An 18,862-nucleotide genomic window follows, 5' to 3' on the forward strand; every position below is an offset into this window, starting at 1 on the left:
TTTTTCTACTCTTGTTAATGAATCCTATGTATCTGTTCTTGTATCCCTAGAAATATTCTTTAAGTAGTTGCATGTTGTTACACTACTTCTACTTTGCTGTTTCCCATTTGAAGTGTTAATGTACTAAGAAGAAACGCTTGGAACCTTCATTGTGCCTTTTTCTGTTACTTTTTGAAAATGAGATTCTGCAATTTCATTCTTTTACCCCCAGACTTCTTTAGGTTTATTCTAAACAAAATGGGTAAGACTAATAAGGGCTTTGCTTTGTTTTTTTAGTGTTTATCTGAATATTTTAAGTTTATTTATTCATTTTAAATTGAATTCATATGTTAATGGCTATATTTAAAACAAATCTGTTGTCACAATGTCGTTGTTAAGAACTGGACTTCTAAAAAAAAAAAGAACTGGACTTCTGAAAGTCCAGTTGATTCTAATAGCTAGTACATGATCCAAATAGCTAGTACATGTTATGACTCATAGAACATAATTAATTATGGTTCCTGTAGTTCATGGTTATCAGAATATAATTTAGAGCTTATTTTTATCCCCAGAATTACCGTGTAGTATAGAATTATGTAGGTAACTAGTGTATCTGTTTGAATTAAGAAGGAAAAGTTAGAGTAGTTTTCCTGTAAACTTGAAAGAATAAGCTGTTTGGTCAGAATAATGAGGAGTCCATGTAACTTTCCTTTAAGCCTAATGAAAAAAAGATAGAAAAAAGATATTTTTATAGGTTAAAATAAATATATATATATATGTACTTTGAGATGAAAGTGGATTTTCAGATTAATATCATTGTGAAATTTGAGTCATCCTTAAAGATCCTTAATCAGAATTCAGTAGCTTTTTTTGCATGTTCCCCTATATCTAAAGCTAGAGACATCAAGTTCATTCATTTGCAAAGTTGGATAGTAAGTTTTTTAAAAACTCACAAAAACTAGAAATTTGAGGTTTTATCCAAAGCAGAACATTTAAATCTTAATTTTTTGTTCTTAATGGTTAAAATGTGACCGATTCTTAAATTTTAGTGCAAATCTTACATATGTTTAACTTCCATTTTGTCTGACTAACATTTCAGGTAACTATAGTTTACATCTCACTCCATTTAAAAACATTCTTTCATGTTTGGTGTCTGTTTTTCTTTGCTCTGTTAAAATTTTCAGCTAACAAAAGAACATTTTTCCTACATTCTTCCTCTATTGCACACTGTTGATAGGTTATTAAATTTAGATATATTCTGAGGTGAAAACTGCTATGGCAATTTAAAATTATTTTTACTTCCTTCTCTACATATTTTGATTCTTTGGGGATATGGGGGTGGTAAATGGTTTGGTTTCTTTAAAATTCTTCTCCCCCTGTCCCACCCCCTCTGGAGATGAGAAAGTCAATATTATGCTACTTTGCTGCAGAATTGGCTAATGTCATTTTACAGGGACCTTTCATTTCTGTGATTTCTCCTTCCCTCCCCACCAGGAAAGAATGCCATACATAAGTCACACTGCCTCCAAGACATCTGATGCTTTGACACTCTTCCTTAGCACAACTCTGCTAAGCCCAAATCCCTTTTGTATCCCTTATGTTGGTGATCCACAAGGGGCAGCAGGGATTACAGGTGCCATGAAAAAAATAGGCCTGTTAGAGAGGGGTGAGTTGAGGTAAACTGATCCTAGGTGAGCAGAGGGATAAGGTACATCAATGATTATGAATGTAATTGGGGGAAAAGGGGAAATTATAGCACCAGAATCCCTATCGGGAAGAATACGATATAGATAAAGTGAGTGGGGTACTGTTTTCAATTTCAATGTCTTAAAAGCTAGTTAAAATTTGCTTTTCCTTTGGGGACCATGCTGAAGCATCCTGATTCCCTAGAGTACTTATATCTTTTCTAAAGTTGACAATTGGATTCTATAAAAAATATATATTCAGTGTAGTTTTCTATATCTATACCCTTAGGATGTTTCTAGGTTGTTTATTCCTTGTTGTTGCTTAGTAGCATGAAAAACTGGGCAGTTTGTGCTCTCTTGAGTTTGGGGGGTGGGGGTTTGTTTTGTTTTCTTTTCTTTGGATGGAAGTACTTAAGCCAACTTAAATATGATGACTGAGGATTAAGTCTGGCAGGCAACTCTTTGTATTTTGTATTAGACTTCAAAATCTTTTCTTCTTCTTCTTCTTCTTTTTTTTTTTTTTTAAATCCAGGAGAATGCTTTATTGCAACTTTTAGCTGACTAGATGCTTAACTTAGTAACAAGTTTAGCCCTTGTAACTGGCTAGCTAAAAGCAAATCGGCTTGTTTCTCAGATCTTTGGGGGATAGCAAGAAACATTTGAGTGAATGTTGTTGAAGATTTTCAGTAGTATAGAAAATGATGGCGCTCTTGTGATATTTGTAAGTAGTAAGTAAAATTTACTTTTTGTGTACAAAACTTTGAAGTTTTTGTTGTGTTGAGAACTTTTTGATGGTAGCACAATAAAGCTGATAGTATTGTCTTCGTTTTTTTTTTCTTTTCTTACAGCAAGCAAGGATTTGGCACAGACATCCTATTTCATGGCTACCAACAGGTTGTTATCCTGACCCTCTTTGTTGCACTGTTGTAGCACACTATAGCTTCCTTTAATGCAGGGCCCCCTCAATGTGTCTCTTACCCTTGTTGCAACAGGAGACTGGACCATCTACTGTGGTGGTACCTTCCTGTCTGCTTTGCGGTGTATTGTACAAGGGACTTTTGGCACAGAGGGGTTAAATGCACATTGTGAAGTGTAGTGGTGCTTTCTGATGACATATTCTCGATTTGTGAGTGCATAAGTCTAAAATTGGTAGCCTGAATAGCAGCTAAAGATTACAAAGAGCTAAACTTAACGTAGAAATTCGAGCAACTTGGTAAGTATAAAGCTATTTCTAGTTTACAATTATAGTTAAATGACAATATTTTTTAAAATTTCACATTGATCCAATCTTAACTTTAAAATAATCATTAAAGTATCTTTTAATAAATAAAATTTATATAACTTGGGTTGTTTTTCCAGATAATGCCCAGATAATACTAGTTGTAAATCAGAAGTAGCCAAGTCCTGTCAGTGCCTAGATTTGCATAAGTACAATTTTTACTTTAAAAAAACTTACTTCCTTTTCAGTTTACATAAAGAAAAAATGGTGTGGGTTTGCAGTTGATAAACATTTTCATCAATTCTGAGCAGAAATGAAAGAATAACTTTTTTAAAGCCTTTAATATCTAATACATAATTCTGTTCTGGGTTAATTATATTAATGCCATAAATTTGTTTTTTTAATGGGTCATTCGGGAGGAGGGGACCAAACTAGCATTGTGTGGTCCTCAATTTCTTGTGACACTGTTAAGTTTTATGTAAAACATTGGATTGGCAAATGCCAATATATTTTCTTAGGTATATGTTGTTGGAATTTAATCTCTATCCCTAGAAATTTTGAACAACAAAAAAGAAAGTACTAAATATAAAACATTGGTTAGAAAAGGCTAGTTGTCACATGTTAGTGCCCAGTTTGGGGCATATAATAGGAGAAAGATAGCATTCTTCTAGTGTATGGCAGCATTGGGCCTTGCAGCTCTTCACCAAAAGGTAAGTTTTCTCTGTGGCTTCGCCAAAAAGGAGACAGAGGTTTATATAGATCAGGGTTAGATTCTCTTTGACTTGAGAACTATGTTACCTCACATCAGATGGTAGGATTCCTGATTCTTACTTGATTCTATAATGTGATGTTGAAATTACTTTGTCAGTTTTACAGTCTTATGCTTTTTCTTTACTCTTTTGCCATGGCATTACATAAGAAACAAAAAGACTACAAAAAATTAAAATGTTATACTTGTTTATGCTGATTATTGAAAATATACTGTCTTCCCCTCCTTTTATAAAAATAAACTCATTCAAAATTTAGAAATATTAATGTATTAACAGTAATAAGATATTACTATAATGCTCTTGGGGAGTCAGACAGAATATGGATAATGTTCATAATTTATGTAGGTTTTTAGTATTAACATTTTATAACTCTAGTGCTAGTTTTTAGTTTAATAAAATAAGGTTTTGTACTCTAGACTTATAGAAAAAACCTCTGTTTTTGCTTTAATCTTACTGGGAAATATTTTTCTTTGTTTTACATATTTGAATTACTATGGTTCTTCGTTTTCAAACCTGCTCTACAACAGTCTGCACCTTACCACCTTCTGTCTTCAGTACAAACCAACAGTGATAGCATGTGTATGTATTCATTTGGCTTGCAAATGGTCCAATTGGGAGATTCCTGTGTCAACTGATGGAAAACATTGGTGGGAATATGTGGATCCTACGGTTACTCTAGAATTACTAGATGGTAAGTAGCTAAAAAAATCTCTTTACGTTGAAAACATTTTTTATTATGGAAAAATTCTGCCTACTTTTGTATGGGTTTGAAAAAGAGTGAATCCTTCTAGGCTTATACTTAAGTGAACAATTACCAATTCTGGCCACTCCAATGTCTCCCCTTCTGGAACTCTTTAGTTATTTTGATATTAATCCCAGGTATCTCTTCAACTATTAATATTTCATTTTGTGTTTCAAGAGTTAAGAGAAAGCATAATTACATGGTCAAATGAATAGGATAAAAATAAGGATTTGTTAGCCTAAACGAAGAAAACAAAACTTGAAAAAAATAAATAATTAAAAACTTGAACATATTTTAACCACCAATGAACATCAAAGCTCTTTCAGGGTTTTTAAAATATATATATATATATGATTTATAATGGTATAGGTTGGTAGTACAAGAATCTCAAAGTCGGTTATAACTTGTAGTACATGTGAAGCATTGAAATAAAGGTATCTCAGGGTAATATTCCTTGCTCTGTAGTCCCACTGTAGTGACGTATGTCATTGTTGCCTTGCTTTAAGTATGAATTGACAAAATCAGCATACAAATTCTATAAATTGTGAACTTGGAATTGAGTCTCCAAATAAGAAATTTCTCTCTCTGGTAAGATATAAGAGAAGCTGACCAGAGGTAGAGATTCTTGAGGAGTAAGACATTTTATTTAGCCAAGTACGTAGATTTCAGAAAGGGAAATAGATTGCACTTCTTACCAAAAATACACTTAAACTGGTATGTTAGGTTTCAGCTTATTTTTGTGGACTTTCGCTTAACTTCTGTTGCAAAATTGAAGCTAATGGGAAAATAGGATTTATATCTGTTGCTACTGAGGACGTCTTCTACATAGAGACCCTTCTAGGTTTCATATGTGATCTTCTAGTAAAATCTCAACATGTTTCTGTAACCTAGATGTTTCTTTTCTGCGAAGGGCCAAGTAGTAAGTTTTTCAGGATTTATGAGCCCTTCTGTCTATGCCAGCTATACAACTCAGCCACTGTAGCTAGAAAGAAAGCAGCCATAGGCAGTCTGTAAATGAATGGGTATGACTGGGTTCCAATAAAACTTTGTTTACAGACACAAGGTACAGGTCATAATTGCAGTGGTTTGTCTACATTTCTGGTAAAATATGCTTCCTTTGTAGATCTCTTGATTTTCAGGGGTTTTTCCCTTGAAAAATTTCTTGCAGAGTATCTCATGCTATATTACTGCCACATGATTATGTTCTTTTTCTTACATTGCCAGAGGTTTTTTTATAGTTTAACAAGAGAGAAGGAAATTTTCAACGAGTTGAAAATGGCGTCTTCTAAAAGCCATTGGGGGCTATTTTTCTTTTGACTTGAAAATTAGGTTATCTATGCCACCATCTTACTTCAGCAGTTAACAGATAAGATAAAGTAGGTATAATCTGAATAAAAATAGTTTATGTACTTGATCCTAAAACAAAGTTCACAAAAAGCAAGTAATCTGCCTCTTAACAGTGCTTTTAAATTATATCTAAAGTTTTTTTTTGACACAGCAGGGGCCATTTAAATGATCCTTCTGCTTCCATTCTGAAAAGGCTCCAGTTTGTTATTCATTTGAAGAGCCATTGAGTAGGAATCTAGGACATTTAAGACATTGACAATTTCAGCATCTCATAAAGCAGTCTTTCTCTGTGTTTTGGTCACCAAAAAAAAAGAAAAAAAGTAACAGTTGAAGATATATCTGAATTTCAGCCTGGTGTTTAAGCATCAGTGTTCACTAAAATAATTCATTTAATGACTGTTGTAGAAACAGCATTGGCTTGGACTTGGCCTATCTGTAACGTTTGCTGTTGTTGTTGTTTTGCAGTTATAATTTTGTTTTGCAGTTATAATTTTTTTCATAATTTATGATACAACAAACCTTCGTGTGTTTTTGCATTTTGAATTTTTTTTCTGTATCCTAACTTTGAGGGGGGAAAAAAGTCTCTGTTTTAAGCATCATACTGTGATTTTTGTGCACATTACTAATATATTAGTGATTATTTGACAGATTCTTTTGATCCTCCACTATAAAATTCAGTAAGAAAATAAAAACAAAACTTATATTTTGTGCCTGCTATATAGGCAAGTTTTGGACCGGAAACTATCTACATTTAATCTTTGACAACCAAGCTGTTAAATCAAAATAATTTCTTGTTAATTTTGGATTCCAAAGTATTCTGTATCTGCTAGATTTGTGTCTAAAGTATAGAAAGGTGGGAATTTTTCAAATTAGGAAATACAGTAGTCCAGGCATTAGATTGTTTTCAAACTGGATGTAAAAGTTAATGAATGTTGAGCAAGTTTTAATTGTCACAGCTTATGAACGTAAGTGCTGAGTTTTTGCATATTTTTTGCTTCAAGAAAAATTCTGTATTGTCTGAATTTCCATTATCAATCTTAGCATGTTTGCCTAGAATAGTTTACAGAGAAGCTTACTATGTGTACTAAAAATAATAAATCTATGTAGCCTCTATGGAATTTGCATTAATATTACATGATACTGTATGTTCATTTGACTGGTATGTTTGTTTGTCTTGAGTGGTCAGTAGCTTTATTAATGGCACTATTTTGAGGTAGGAAAGTAGAATTCATCATAACCATACCACCTTGGAAAAGTAAGTCATCCCCATCCTAAATTTAAGGGAAAAAATGAGTTAAAAACATATGACCAAGGGTGGTTTTACTAATATGTTAATGGTAATAATTACTAAGAGGCTATGGGTATAGGTGGAGGAATTTTTGTTTAGCTTTGAAATAATTTTAAACTTAAATTACAAGATAGTACAGTTTTATACCTTTTACTGGTTTTTCTGTGAACATCTTACATATGACTATCAAAACCAAGAAATTAACATTGGTACAATACTATTACCCAAACTACAGGTTTTATTTGATGTCCTCAGTTTTTCTATTCTGGGATCCCGTGTTGCATTTGCTTGACAAGCCCCTTAAATCTCCTCCAATTTTTTTTTTTTTTTAAGATTTTATTTATTCATGACAGACACACACAGAAAGAGAGAGGCAGAGAAACAGGCTGAGGGAGAAGCAGGCTCCATGCTGGAAGCCTGACGTGGGACTCGATCCTGAGACCCCAGGATCACGCCCTGGGCTGAAGGTAGACACTAAACCGCTGAGCCACCGGGGCTGCCCCCAAATCTCCTCCAAATTATACCGATTTTTCTATCTTTTATATTCTTTTATGACCTTGACACTTTGGAAAATAAAATAATGGTCACTTATTTTATAGAATGTTCCTCAATTGGGGTTTAATGTTTCTCAATATTAGATTGAAATTATGCATTTTTGGCAAGAATACCACAGAAATGGGAAACAGGGTGCACCTGGGTGGCTCAGTGGTTGAGTGTCTATCTTGAGCTCAGATCGGGATCCCAGGATCCTGGGATCAAGTCCCATATCAGGCTCCTTGGGAGGGAGCCTGCTTCTCCCTCTGCCTATGTCTCTGCCTCTCTCTGTGTCTCTGGTGAATAAATAAATAAAATCTTTTAAAAAGAGAAAGAAATGGGAAATGGGTTATACCTTACTCTGTAAGGTATCTTATCAGGGGGTATACCATATATCAAGGGGTTTGCTTTTCAAGGAGTAGGTCTTATTACTGGTAATGATAACTATGATTACTTGGTTAAGGTGATATCTGCTGGGTTTTTCCATTGTAAAGTTACTATTCTTCTCTTTGTAATTAAATATCTTGAGGAAGGTATTTTAGGGTTATACAAATATCTTATTTTTCTCAAACTTTTGTCCATTAATTTTAAAGAATCTCTTGATGGATCTTGCCTGCAATAATTATTACTATAATGTTGACCAAATGATTTTCAATTAGGAGGGAATCTTTTAATGCTACCAAATTTTCCAGAAATTCTGAGTAAGCATGGGGGTGGAGGGAAAGAGAAATTATTTTTTTTAAGGATTCATCTTTGTAAATAGCAGTTCAGATCCCTGTCGACTTCTTTATTTGCTGAAAGTTGAATTAGAAAAATGACAGTGAAGTACATGAACTCATAAGGCCCCTTTTTAATATTGCCCACTTGAGAGAAATATAAATTCTAAAGACACCTTCTAAGTTTTAAATTTAAATTTTATTTTTAGAGCTAACACATGAGTTTCTACAAATATTGGAGAAAACACCTAGTAGGTTGAAGAGGATTCGAAACTGGAGGGTAAGAGAATTGGCAGGGTTTTAATAGAATATCAGTGTGTTGCTTATCTAACAGTTACATAGCTAACCAGTTTTAATTTTTTGGTTAAATGTTCTTATTTCCTAAATGATTACAGTGTACATAAGCTGCATACACTCAGAGTTTATTCAACTTCTATGTTCAGTGGACTTTGTTAAGTACTTTATAAATTTTTTGTTTAATTCTCACAATGATTATAATGAAAATATTCTCTTTTATTTTTACAAATGGGCAAATTAAAGCCTAGACAAGTTAAATTACTTTCTCAAATGCTGGGCTTGGATTTAACCTTATCTAACTCTGAAACCAATGGTTTCCACCTTCTATAGCCGCCTTTTGTGCCTGTAAATAAGACATTCATTTACTGGCAGCATAAAGCCGTGAACCCCAGGTGTGATTTTTGTTTGCATATATTTAATACATAGAATTTATAAAGCAAGGAAATTTGTATTAAATTCCTTTGCTGTCATTGCTTCTTTTGTGTTTTATTTAAATAGGCTAATCAGGCGGCTAAGAAACCAAAAGTAGATGGACAAGTTTCAGAAACTCCACTTCTCGGTTCATCTTTGGTCCAGAATTCCATTTTAGTAGATAGTGTAACTGGTGTGCCTACAAACCCAAGTTTTCAGAAACCATCTACATCAGCATTCCCTGCACCAGTACCTCTAAATTCAGGAAATATCTCTGTTCAAGACAGCCATACATCTGATAATTTGTCAATGCTAGCAACAGGAATGCCAAGTACCTCCTACAGTTTGTCGTCACACCAAGAATGGCCTCAACATCAAGAATCAGCAAGGACAGAACAGATATATTCACAGAAGCAAGAGACATCTTTGTCTGGTAGCCAGTACAACATCAACTTCCAGCAGGGACCTTCTATATCACTGCATTCAGGATTACATCACAGACCTGACAAAATTTCTGATCATTCATCCATTAAGCAAGAATATACTCATAAAGCAGGGAGCAGTAAACACCATGGGCCAATTTCTGCTACTCCTGGAGTAATTCCTCAGAAAATGTCTTTAGATAAATATAGGGAAAAACGTAAGCTAGAAACTCTTGATCTGGATGTAAGGGATCATTATATAGCTGCCCAAGTAGAACAGCAACACAAACACGTGCAGTCACAGTCAGCCAGCAGCAGTTCTGTCACTTCTCCCATTAAAATGAAAATTCCCATCACAAATACTGAAAAACCTGAAAAATACATGGCGGATAAGAAGGAAAAGAGTGGATCACTGAAGTTACGGATTCCAATACCACCCACTGATAAGAGTGCTAGTAAAGAAGAACTGAAAATGAAAATAAAGGTTTCTTCCTCAGAAAGACACAGCTCTTCTGATGAGGGCAGTGGGAAGAGCAAGCATTCAAGTCCACATATTAGCAGAGACCATAAGGAGAAGCACAAGGACCATCCTTCCAACCGCCACCACCCCAGCAGTCACAAGCATTCCCACTCACATAGTGGCAGCAGCAGCGGTGGCAGTAAACACAGTGCTGATGGAATACCACCCACTGTTCTGAGGAGTCCTGTCGGCCTGAGCAGTGATGGCATTTCCTCTAGTTCCAGCTCTTCAAGGAAGAAGCTGCATGTCAATGATGCATCTCACAACCATCACTCCAAAATGAGCAAAAGTTCCAAAAGTTCAGGTAGTTCATCTAGTTCTTCCTCCTCTGTTAAGCAGTATATATCCTCTCACAACTCTGTTTTTAACCATCCCTTACCCCCTCCTCCCCCTGTCACATACCAGGTGGGCTACGGACATCTCAGCACCCTCGTGAAACTGGACAAGAAGCCAGTGGAGACCAACGGTCCTGATGTCAATCACGAGTACAGTACAAACAGCCAGCATATGGACTACAAAGACACATTCGACATGCTGGACTCGCTGTTAAGTGCCCAAGGAATGAACATGTAATCATTTGTTTAGGTCAATTTTTCCTTTACTTTTTTAATTTAAAAATTGTTAGAATGGAAAACTTCCTCCTGATCTGGCAGTGGTAACTGTTGCTGCCACTGCTTCAATATTTGTAAGTGCTGCTTTATTCTTCATTCTGAAAAGAAGAGATTATAGTAAACAAGTCTTTATCTCCACATATGATAGTGTTATAAATACTGTAAAAGCATGGAAGGTGCAAAACTCAGTATTTCTACAATTGCAGCTAAGAACATTAGGATGAATGGCTGGCTGCTTCTAGGAATATAAGATGCCTCAAGCATTCATTATTTATAATTTGAATACTGTAGCTATTTTTTGTTGTTGTTGCTTGGCTTTTGAATGGGTGTAAATTGTTTTCTTTTGTGTATTTATACTTGTATGTATGTATGATTTGCATGTTTCAATGATAAAGGGATAAAACAGTATACTGACAACTGTTTACAAGAAAGTGGAGAAAAATGTACATACATTTTTGTATGTTTAGATATTACCATAAATACTCAGGATTGGAGCTGCTTGTAAGTATAACAATATAACTTTATTTTATTTTGTCAGAGTCCATCACTAATCTAAAACAAAGGTGGCACTTTTTCATGTTAACCTTAAACTCTAGGCCTTACTGGAAGCCACTGAAGGGGGACACTTCACTACCGGATGGGTATGCAGTGCCACAGATGGTCATTTATTTACACTGTGAGGCACTGAACTTTGGCCTTCAGAGCTTCTGACCAGGTTGGCTGCTGAAATAGCCCCTAATTTTCTGAAGGCTTGAAGAGGAAAAAATAAAGTTTACATACTCTTGATGTGAAGTGCATTTGAAATGTTTGTTGGCTTGTTGCAGTACTATAAACACAGAGCTGTTAATAATGGTTATGTAGATTACTGTGATTTGAAAACTAAATCCACAAAAACTTATATAGTGAAGAATTAGTAAGTTTTTTTCTTAAATAAAGAACTTTAACACTACATATTTTAACAGTAAACAGGGATCGCTTTTCCTTTAGTGTTCAGAATGACACCATATTCTTAAACATACTCCTCCCCCAAAGTGTGTTTGTGTGTGATGCCATATTTCTTTTTCAGGTAAATGCAGTCTTCCTTATAGAAATGAAATTAAACCTGTTGCTCTCTCAGTTCTTTTATATTCTAACAATAAATAAAAAGAAAAGATAACTGACTGTGCATTGTACCTGTATTTATAGCTTATGGTTGTTATCAGGAAACTGAGAAAAAAGGGGTAGCCTCCAGGTAAACAAGCTAGTGGAGGTTTTACGTTTGTTTGCACATCTCAGTATATTCCTGTTGAGGTCAAGTTTGCACAGTCATCTAACTTCTGAACAAACAATAGACTATGTTTAAAATTTGTCTTAAATACCAGTAATGTGGCTCCAGTTTATCAGCTAATCTTGAATTAATCTGTGGTAAATCTTTGAGCTGTTGAGTGTCTTTAGATGGGGTGAATTCAACTTTTGTTGAACTGAAAACTGTCTTAATTTTTTCCTCTATGTATATGAATTATTTTTGTTACAAAGCCACTGATATGTGCACAATTGTAATTTTACTCAAGTATGTTGCAGTTGTAAATATTAGAGAATTTAACCTCGTGCTCTTTTATTTAGCAATTACCTAATTTGCCAGTAGCTTTATAATTTTTTTTAAGATAATTGTTCATTATTTTGTCAATGTTATTTGAACTTAGGATACTAGGAGCCTCTTTCTAGGGACTTTGCCTAGCTAGCATGTCCTAACGTTTGTTCTTTGTCTTGCATAACTTTAGTAATCTTTGTCATTACATGTAACTTTGTTGCTCTGTATGGCGTATTATTGTATCCATAAACATGGTAATTTTGATACAGTTATACTTTTACAGTGGTACATAATCCAAGGACTAGTATAGAATTAAGCTGAGTGCAAGATGAGGGCGGGAAGGGTTTTTGTTCTTGGTAATTTAGATGTGAAACCTCTAAGGAGCTATCATGTGAAACGACATAGGGTGGTCGTGCTACTGTATAATTGGGGATGATAATACCAGGAATTTTAATAAGATTTTGTAAAGAATATCCAAAAAAGTAGTGAACTTATTTTCAGTATGACATAGAAAACAATGTGAATATTTAAGGTCTGTGACTATACTTAAACTTCACTAAGAATTTGCAGAATTGTTTTGAGATGTGGGAATAAAGGTAATTTTGTTGAATCTTTATTGGTGCTAATGATGGACAGTTTAAAAGGTAGCTAGTATATATTGTTATGGGTCAGTACTTATTAGTACTTCCAAAATTGAATTTGAAATGCTATGTATTCACTTTTCACTCTGTAAATGTAATTCTTTACAATGACTTTATTTATTAAAGGGCAGCCAGTTGTAATTTGTACAGGATTGTGTGAGCTATTCAAACTCTTTAACCTCTGAACAGGATTATAGCTTCCAAAACCACCATGGGGTTGAATACGAAAATCCTTTTAAGTTTCATTTCCATTAAATGAAAACCCCTATTACTCATACTACCATTAATTTGCTTTCCCCATCTCATTTGCGTAAAATAGTTCATCAGCCTGGTCCCAATAGGCTCAACCAAAGAAAAAGACTCCAATGAATGGACATTATTACTGAGTCTTCTTGTAAGTAGCCATAAATAAACCAAAATAGTATCATCAGATTTAGATATGAAATTCCACATGTGCAAAGTACTGTTAAGGTGATTTACATTTTTGATGAGATTTTTTTAATATTTGAAATATTAAAAAGCATTATCTTTAAACATCCTTTAAAAGAGTGAGTCATTTTTCAGTTGTCTTTTCCCTAGATCATAGTTTTGTTACGTTTATGCAGAAGCACATTGCATAGAAAGGCTTTACTTCTACCTCTTTAATAGTTTTCCAATATCGAACTGTGCCCCCTAAATATTTGCCTTAGCTACTTAAGATATGTTTTCAGAACCAAAAAGCAAGAGTGTCTTTTCATTGACACATTTTTGGAGGCCTACTTTACCAAACTGATGGGATTATCCTTTAGTGATTACGACCTTACAAAATGTTCCAGTTTCTTTTTGTTGTTGAACCTGAGGTTCATTTCTTAGGTTTGTCTTTGAAAGCATTACAGGTGCATCTTGATCTTTCTCTGTGTGTGCAGATGCATTCTGGTTAGAGTTGTTGAGTCCAGGTTTCTACCATGGTACATCAGTGGTTTTTTGTGGAATATCATGAGAGGTGCTTGCATGACTTTGAACCAGCAGATTATAATTAGGTATAGAATACCTTATCTTTTTTGGTCTGTCTTCCTTGAACTTAAATGACTGGTCTACTTCAGAGAACCAAATTTTAAATGTTTTTGTTACTTACCAATTGCCTTTCCTAGCATTTTAAGCACATTTTTTGGTTATACTTGATAATTTAAGTTGCTGATTCTTATTCCTGAAACCAACCTTAGAAATAAACCACTGCGTGACTTGTGTACTGTAGAAGTATCTTGGGTTTGGTTAGATATTTTAGGGTATTTTGCATTTACTGTGGAAATATGTAAGGGTGGTGGTGGTTGTTTTTAACATGGTAGTAGCTCTAAAGGAAGACTTATATTCTCAAAATATCTCACCATTCCCAAATTTTATCTAAACAGTAAGCAGTTGTTTCTTGGCTATTTCTGTGCTTAAATTGCTAGGTGAGTTTTAAGATCTCTTTGCTGAGAAAAAATTGAGAGCTCTTGTGAAGAATTCTTGATTTAGCAGTCTTGCTCAAGAGGCTTTCTTGGGAGGCAATAGGGTTCACTAACTGCATTTATCCAGATGAAGGGTCAGTGAATCCCACATCCAGGAAACTTGCATTAACTGAGCTCACAGGATGATACTTATGTGTATTTGTGTGCCTTTGTATTTAAGATAGGCTGGTTTAGATGGGGATCTTTGTGTTGGAAAACAGCACATTCTCTCTCTGTCCTCCTAGGGTACAAGTTATGATACCGATGTATTAATTTGAGAATTCACAATTACGTTAATATCTGAAATTTGATTTCTGTAAGCCAAATAGAAGTTTGCTTATTTTGTAAGGGAAGTTTGCCTTTATAATATAGATGATCTTGCCAGTGGGTCTGGAATGCTCAGTATAATTTAAGTCTGATGCCACGCATCCATTTTTTATTCTACAGTGTCAATTTTGGCACAGCCAGCTTTTGCTTCTCTGACTCCTTTTTCTGTTCTATATAATTTACTAGTTTCTATTTTCACTTGACAGGTTCTTTAGAATAGGTTGATAAGCAAGATATACTGAAGGTTGTGTGGCTAGGAGTAATTCTGTTTTCATAAAGGTGAGTTAACCCATTCGCTGTGATCCTCTAATCCCAAAGGAAATTCTGAGGGCCAATTTCCTGTGTTTCCAACTTTTGGGAGGAAGCCTCGCTTAAAACTTGCCTAGTAGTTGGTTTGATTTGCCTGTTGTTTGTTAAGTAATGAGTACATTCTTTTAAGGTGTGTTTTTCAAGCAGCTTCACTTGGTTTGAAAAACTTCACATGTACTCATTTGTTGTCTGCAATGATTGGGATTTTATTTTCTGAATGTACCCCAAACCCCCAAGGACTATTGAATAAGGTATTTGCTGATAGAAAATCCAACAGGAATGTGTGTATGAGGCATCAATTCAATTAGTTATTGAATTTCAGCTCAGTATCTATTACAAGGAATAATTAATAAAATTTGTTGAAAATGTAAATCCAAGGCTCTATCATGTCTTGTTCATGTGAATCAGAAATAACTTTCAGTCCCTGGGAAATATGGGAAATAAGGTCTTAATGTAAGTTTCTCTTTCTGAGTAACTTCATAAATCATCAAGGAGTATGGCCTTTGAGTTCATTCAGATTGTTTGTATTCCAGTCTCAGACCCACCACTTAGTAGCTGATATCCTTGGGCGAATTACTTGACTTTGGGCCTTGATTTCCTTACCTACAAAATGTACCTATTTGTAGGGTTGTGAGGTTTAAGGTTTGGCCAATCAGGGAAGGATAAATAGAATAGATGGCATTGACGAGAATCTTAATAGATGTTGGAGGGAGGGGATCCCTGAGTGGTTCAGTGGTTCAGCGGCTTAGCGCCTGCCTTCAGCCCAGGGCCTGATCCCAGAGACCCAGGATCGAATCCCATGTCCGACTCCCTGCATGGAGCCTGCTTCTCCCTCTGCCTGTTGTCTCTGCCTCTCTCTGTCTCTCATGAATGAATAAATAAATAAACAAACAATCTTTTTTAAAAAATAGGTATTGGAGGGAGTGATGAAACCCAGTCCAGGTGCATTAAATTTGGGTGTGTATTAAACTGCATGCCTCCTGTTTCCAGAATTTAAGTTGTTCATTTTTATTCATACTTTGGGATTTCCTTTGTTAAATTGTTGCATCGCCTCCCCAGAAAGCAAAGAGGAATTACAGTTATCTGAAGAGGAACTATCCATGAAAAAAATATCCAATTATAAACTGCTATGTAATTGCTGATCTCTCCAGCCCCTTGCCTTCTGCACCAATTTATGCGCACCTTCCACTTGAAAGAAAATTGAAGCCATGCAGTGGCTTTAATAAAATAGAACTAGGATAGAAAAGTTACTTTCTCTAAAATGCATCTAAAGTCTAAATGTAAAATAAAAATTTTGAAATCTATTAAAAGAGAGTTGTCTTCATCTTCTGTTGATAACACCAGTAAGGGCTTATTGTATTAGCATATAATAAATTATGTGAGTTTTATTTAGGAACATTATAGTTTGTCAGTTCCACTTAACCAGTGTTAGCAATTCCACTTTATAATCCATCATACTCCATTGTTCCTTCCCTCTTTCTTTGCCCTGCTGTTGTCAATATAATGAAAAAAAATGTACATTTTTGTTTTAGCTCTGGTATATGATCTACCTGTGCCCTCTCCCCAACAACACCTCCCAAAGCAGTGAAGAGCATCACTTTTGAAAGGCTTTTTATTTTATTGCCATGAAATTAAGAGCTTTTAGGCTTTACAAGCGTCAGGGCATATACCCAAGATTGGTTTTATTTTTGTTTTAGCTTAGAAGTCATAAGAGCAGTTACTTTGCAGATGAATTCAGCCATAGTTTTTCGCAAGTTTTTGAGAATTGATGGCAATAGGACAAAGTACTTTAGCTTTTCCTCAGGATTGTTTACTATTCCAGTTTTTCACTCCTTTTTTTTTTTTTTTTTTTTTTTGTTAATTTTATTAATCACCTGTGAAGACACAGACTGCCTATATTGGGTACTTGAAAGTTGACAGGATGTCTTGGAAAGCCTTTTTAAATGCTCTACATTACATAGCTTTAGGCTGAATTAATACTTGCAAATGCAACAAGTATGTGGAATGAAGATGGTCTAGTAGGTGGAAGCTTTTGACTGCTCATGAGCAGATTAAGTGGTTTTTTCTCCTTGAGCTGTTCATTACAATACAGAAGGCTGAGTACTGCTGTAGTGGTCATGCAGGAGGAAGTGGAATGGATAATGGAAGTGGATAATGGGAACTGCACTCCCCAGTCCCATACTCGAGAGCTTGCTCTTTTCCGCTGTGGCAACTCGTCACTCTGCCATGGAGATATACCGTGTAAGGACTAAAGTACCTTAAAGTTAGGGAAGAACTGTAGAGTTGGAACTACTTTTAGAATTTTACCCAGGAAGTGAGATTTCCTTTGGCTGAGCATGGGGCCCAGAGCATTCAGGAAGATTCCTTACATAATGAAGTATATTTTTAAATATGATTAAAAACAAGCATTGTGTGTGGTGAAAAGGGAAGTGGTACCGTGCTAAGTGAAAAAAATTTTCACACCATTAAAGTAATCAAATTCACTAACTAGACTGGTGGAATTTATCAGCTTCCCAGTGGGGTTTTGTTTGGGTAAAACTTTATTAGCCACACATCTGAGAGGCAGCAGGGATAGAGCTGTAACATCACACAAATTACTGAGTGACAGTCCCAACTTCCACCAACCAGTCAGACGGCCTTGAGAAAGTCATTTAGCTCTTAACCCTGTCGTTCATTAATAAATTGAGAATACTACTACCGACCCAGAAATAATAATTAGATGAGGTGTTTTTTTATATTAAGAGCTTGGTAAATGCTAGTCCTTCCAGCCACCACTTACCTGCACTCCCAAGCTCCTTTCGGACCCTCCTCACTTATCTGCACTCCCAATCTCCTTTCCAAGGAAGATTAAAAGTGAGCAAATAGCAATGATGATAATTCCAACCTGTTACTGTCTTAAATGACATTTAGGACATGTCTTAAATGACATTTGCCAATGAATGGCAAAAACAACAGATTCTACTTATTGTTTCAGAGTTCAGTATTCTATCAATAGGGAAGGGTTAAGGTTGTTAACGCCAACTTCATGGTGTACAGTATATGCTTTTTCCCCTAGCCTTTCCTCCTATGTAGTTTGCTCCTAAATCCGATAAAGCCATCCAGATTTTGAAGAATGCTTAAGAGCTCTACTAAAAATTTTTTAAAACCACTTCAACAAAATATTTCAGGTTATGCTGATATACAAGTAAGTGATGGACATAAATTATGGTCAAATACGAGAAAAGAACTGGACAAATTGGAGATAAGGAAAGTGTACCCACAAAGACCTATCAAAACATGTTGGCCAGTGAAAAGATTCTGTAGAAATAGCCCAAAACAACAGGTGTCAGTGAAATTTAGTGCATGGGTGGAGTCAGCAGTAGAAACCTTATCAACAGTGCTTCATCCTCCAACTTAAAACAAGGCTCGGGTCAGGTCATAATCTCAGGGTCCTGGTGTCAGACTTCACGCTCAGCAGGGAATCTGCTTGAGGATTCTTTCTGTCTCCCTCTCTAGCGCCCCCACGCACTTGTGGACGTGCTCTCTTTCTCTCTAAATACATAAATCTTTTTTTAATTGTAAAAAGTTGACCTCAGTGGGAATGTCCTTCATTCAGATGAAATGAGCGAAGTGCCCTGAAATGTTTATATGCCAACCCACTCCCCTTTATCAGATCTTGCTTTTGCCCTACTAGCTGGCTTAGGTTCAGCTAGTTCTAGGTGTGCCATGTTCTACCCTGCAAATAAGTGAGGTCTCCAAGTCATACTATAAGTTTCTAGGAAAGCAGCCTAAGGTGCATGGAACTACCTTGATTAGTACAGCTTCTTGTAGGTGGAGACTTAGGAGGAGTTAGGGGACCCTCTGAAAATGAGATGTCAAGGCCCTTAGCTCTTCCTGTTGACTGAGGGGCCTGTAGTCTGCAAAGATTGCAGCCAAAGTAAACCATATAGCCTCTCTCTAGTTTTAAGCTTCTCCCCTTCTTCTAGTTTCCTTTTCAAGAATTAAAGTCTTTACCCACCAAGCAAAACA

At 35.4% G+C, this 18,862-nt stretch overlaps 1 protein-coding gene across 10 annotated transcripts in view; it reads left to right on the plus strand.

The window, feature by feature from the left end:
- CCNT2 (cyclin T2) overlaps window positions 1–15,226 on the plus strand; it is a 44,671-nt gene extending 29,445 nt beyond the window's left edge. For 5 of the 10 annotated variants that reach the window (XM_077861477.1, XM_077861478.1, XM_077861481.1 and 2 more), the window contains 4 exons: window positions 2,513–2,558; window positions 4,181–4,344; window positions 8,490–8,560; window positions 9,076–15,226. In XM_077861477.1, the coding sequence (XP_077717603.1) occupies window positions 2,513–2,558; window positions 4,181–4,344; window positions 8,490–8,560; window positions 9,076–10,503 (1,709 nt within the window). In that variant the 3' untranslated portion in view covers window positions 10,504–15,226. Of the gene's footprint in view, window positions 1–2,298; window positions 2,393–2,512; window positions 2,878–4,180; window positions 4,345–8,489; window positions 8,561–9,075 lie in introns of those variants that run through there. The other 5 variants (XM_077861479.1, XM_077861480.1, XM_077861482.1 and 2 more) reach the window with 4 other exon arrangements.
- The last annotated feature ends 3,636 nt before the right edge of the window (window positions 15,227–18,862 follow it).

This window comes from Canis aureus, chromosome 20, assembly GCF_053574225.1.
Source record: "Canis aureus isolate CA01 chromosome 20, VMU_Caureus_v.1.0, whole genome shotgun sequence".
In the NCBI taxonomy this organism is placed as follows: Eukaryota; Metazoa; Chordata; class Mammalia; order Carnivora; family Canidae; genus Canis; species Canis aureus.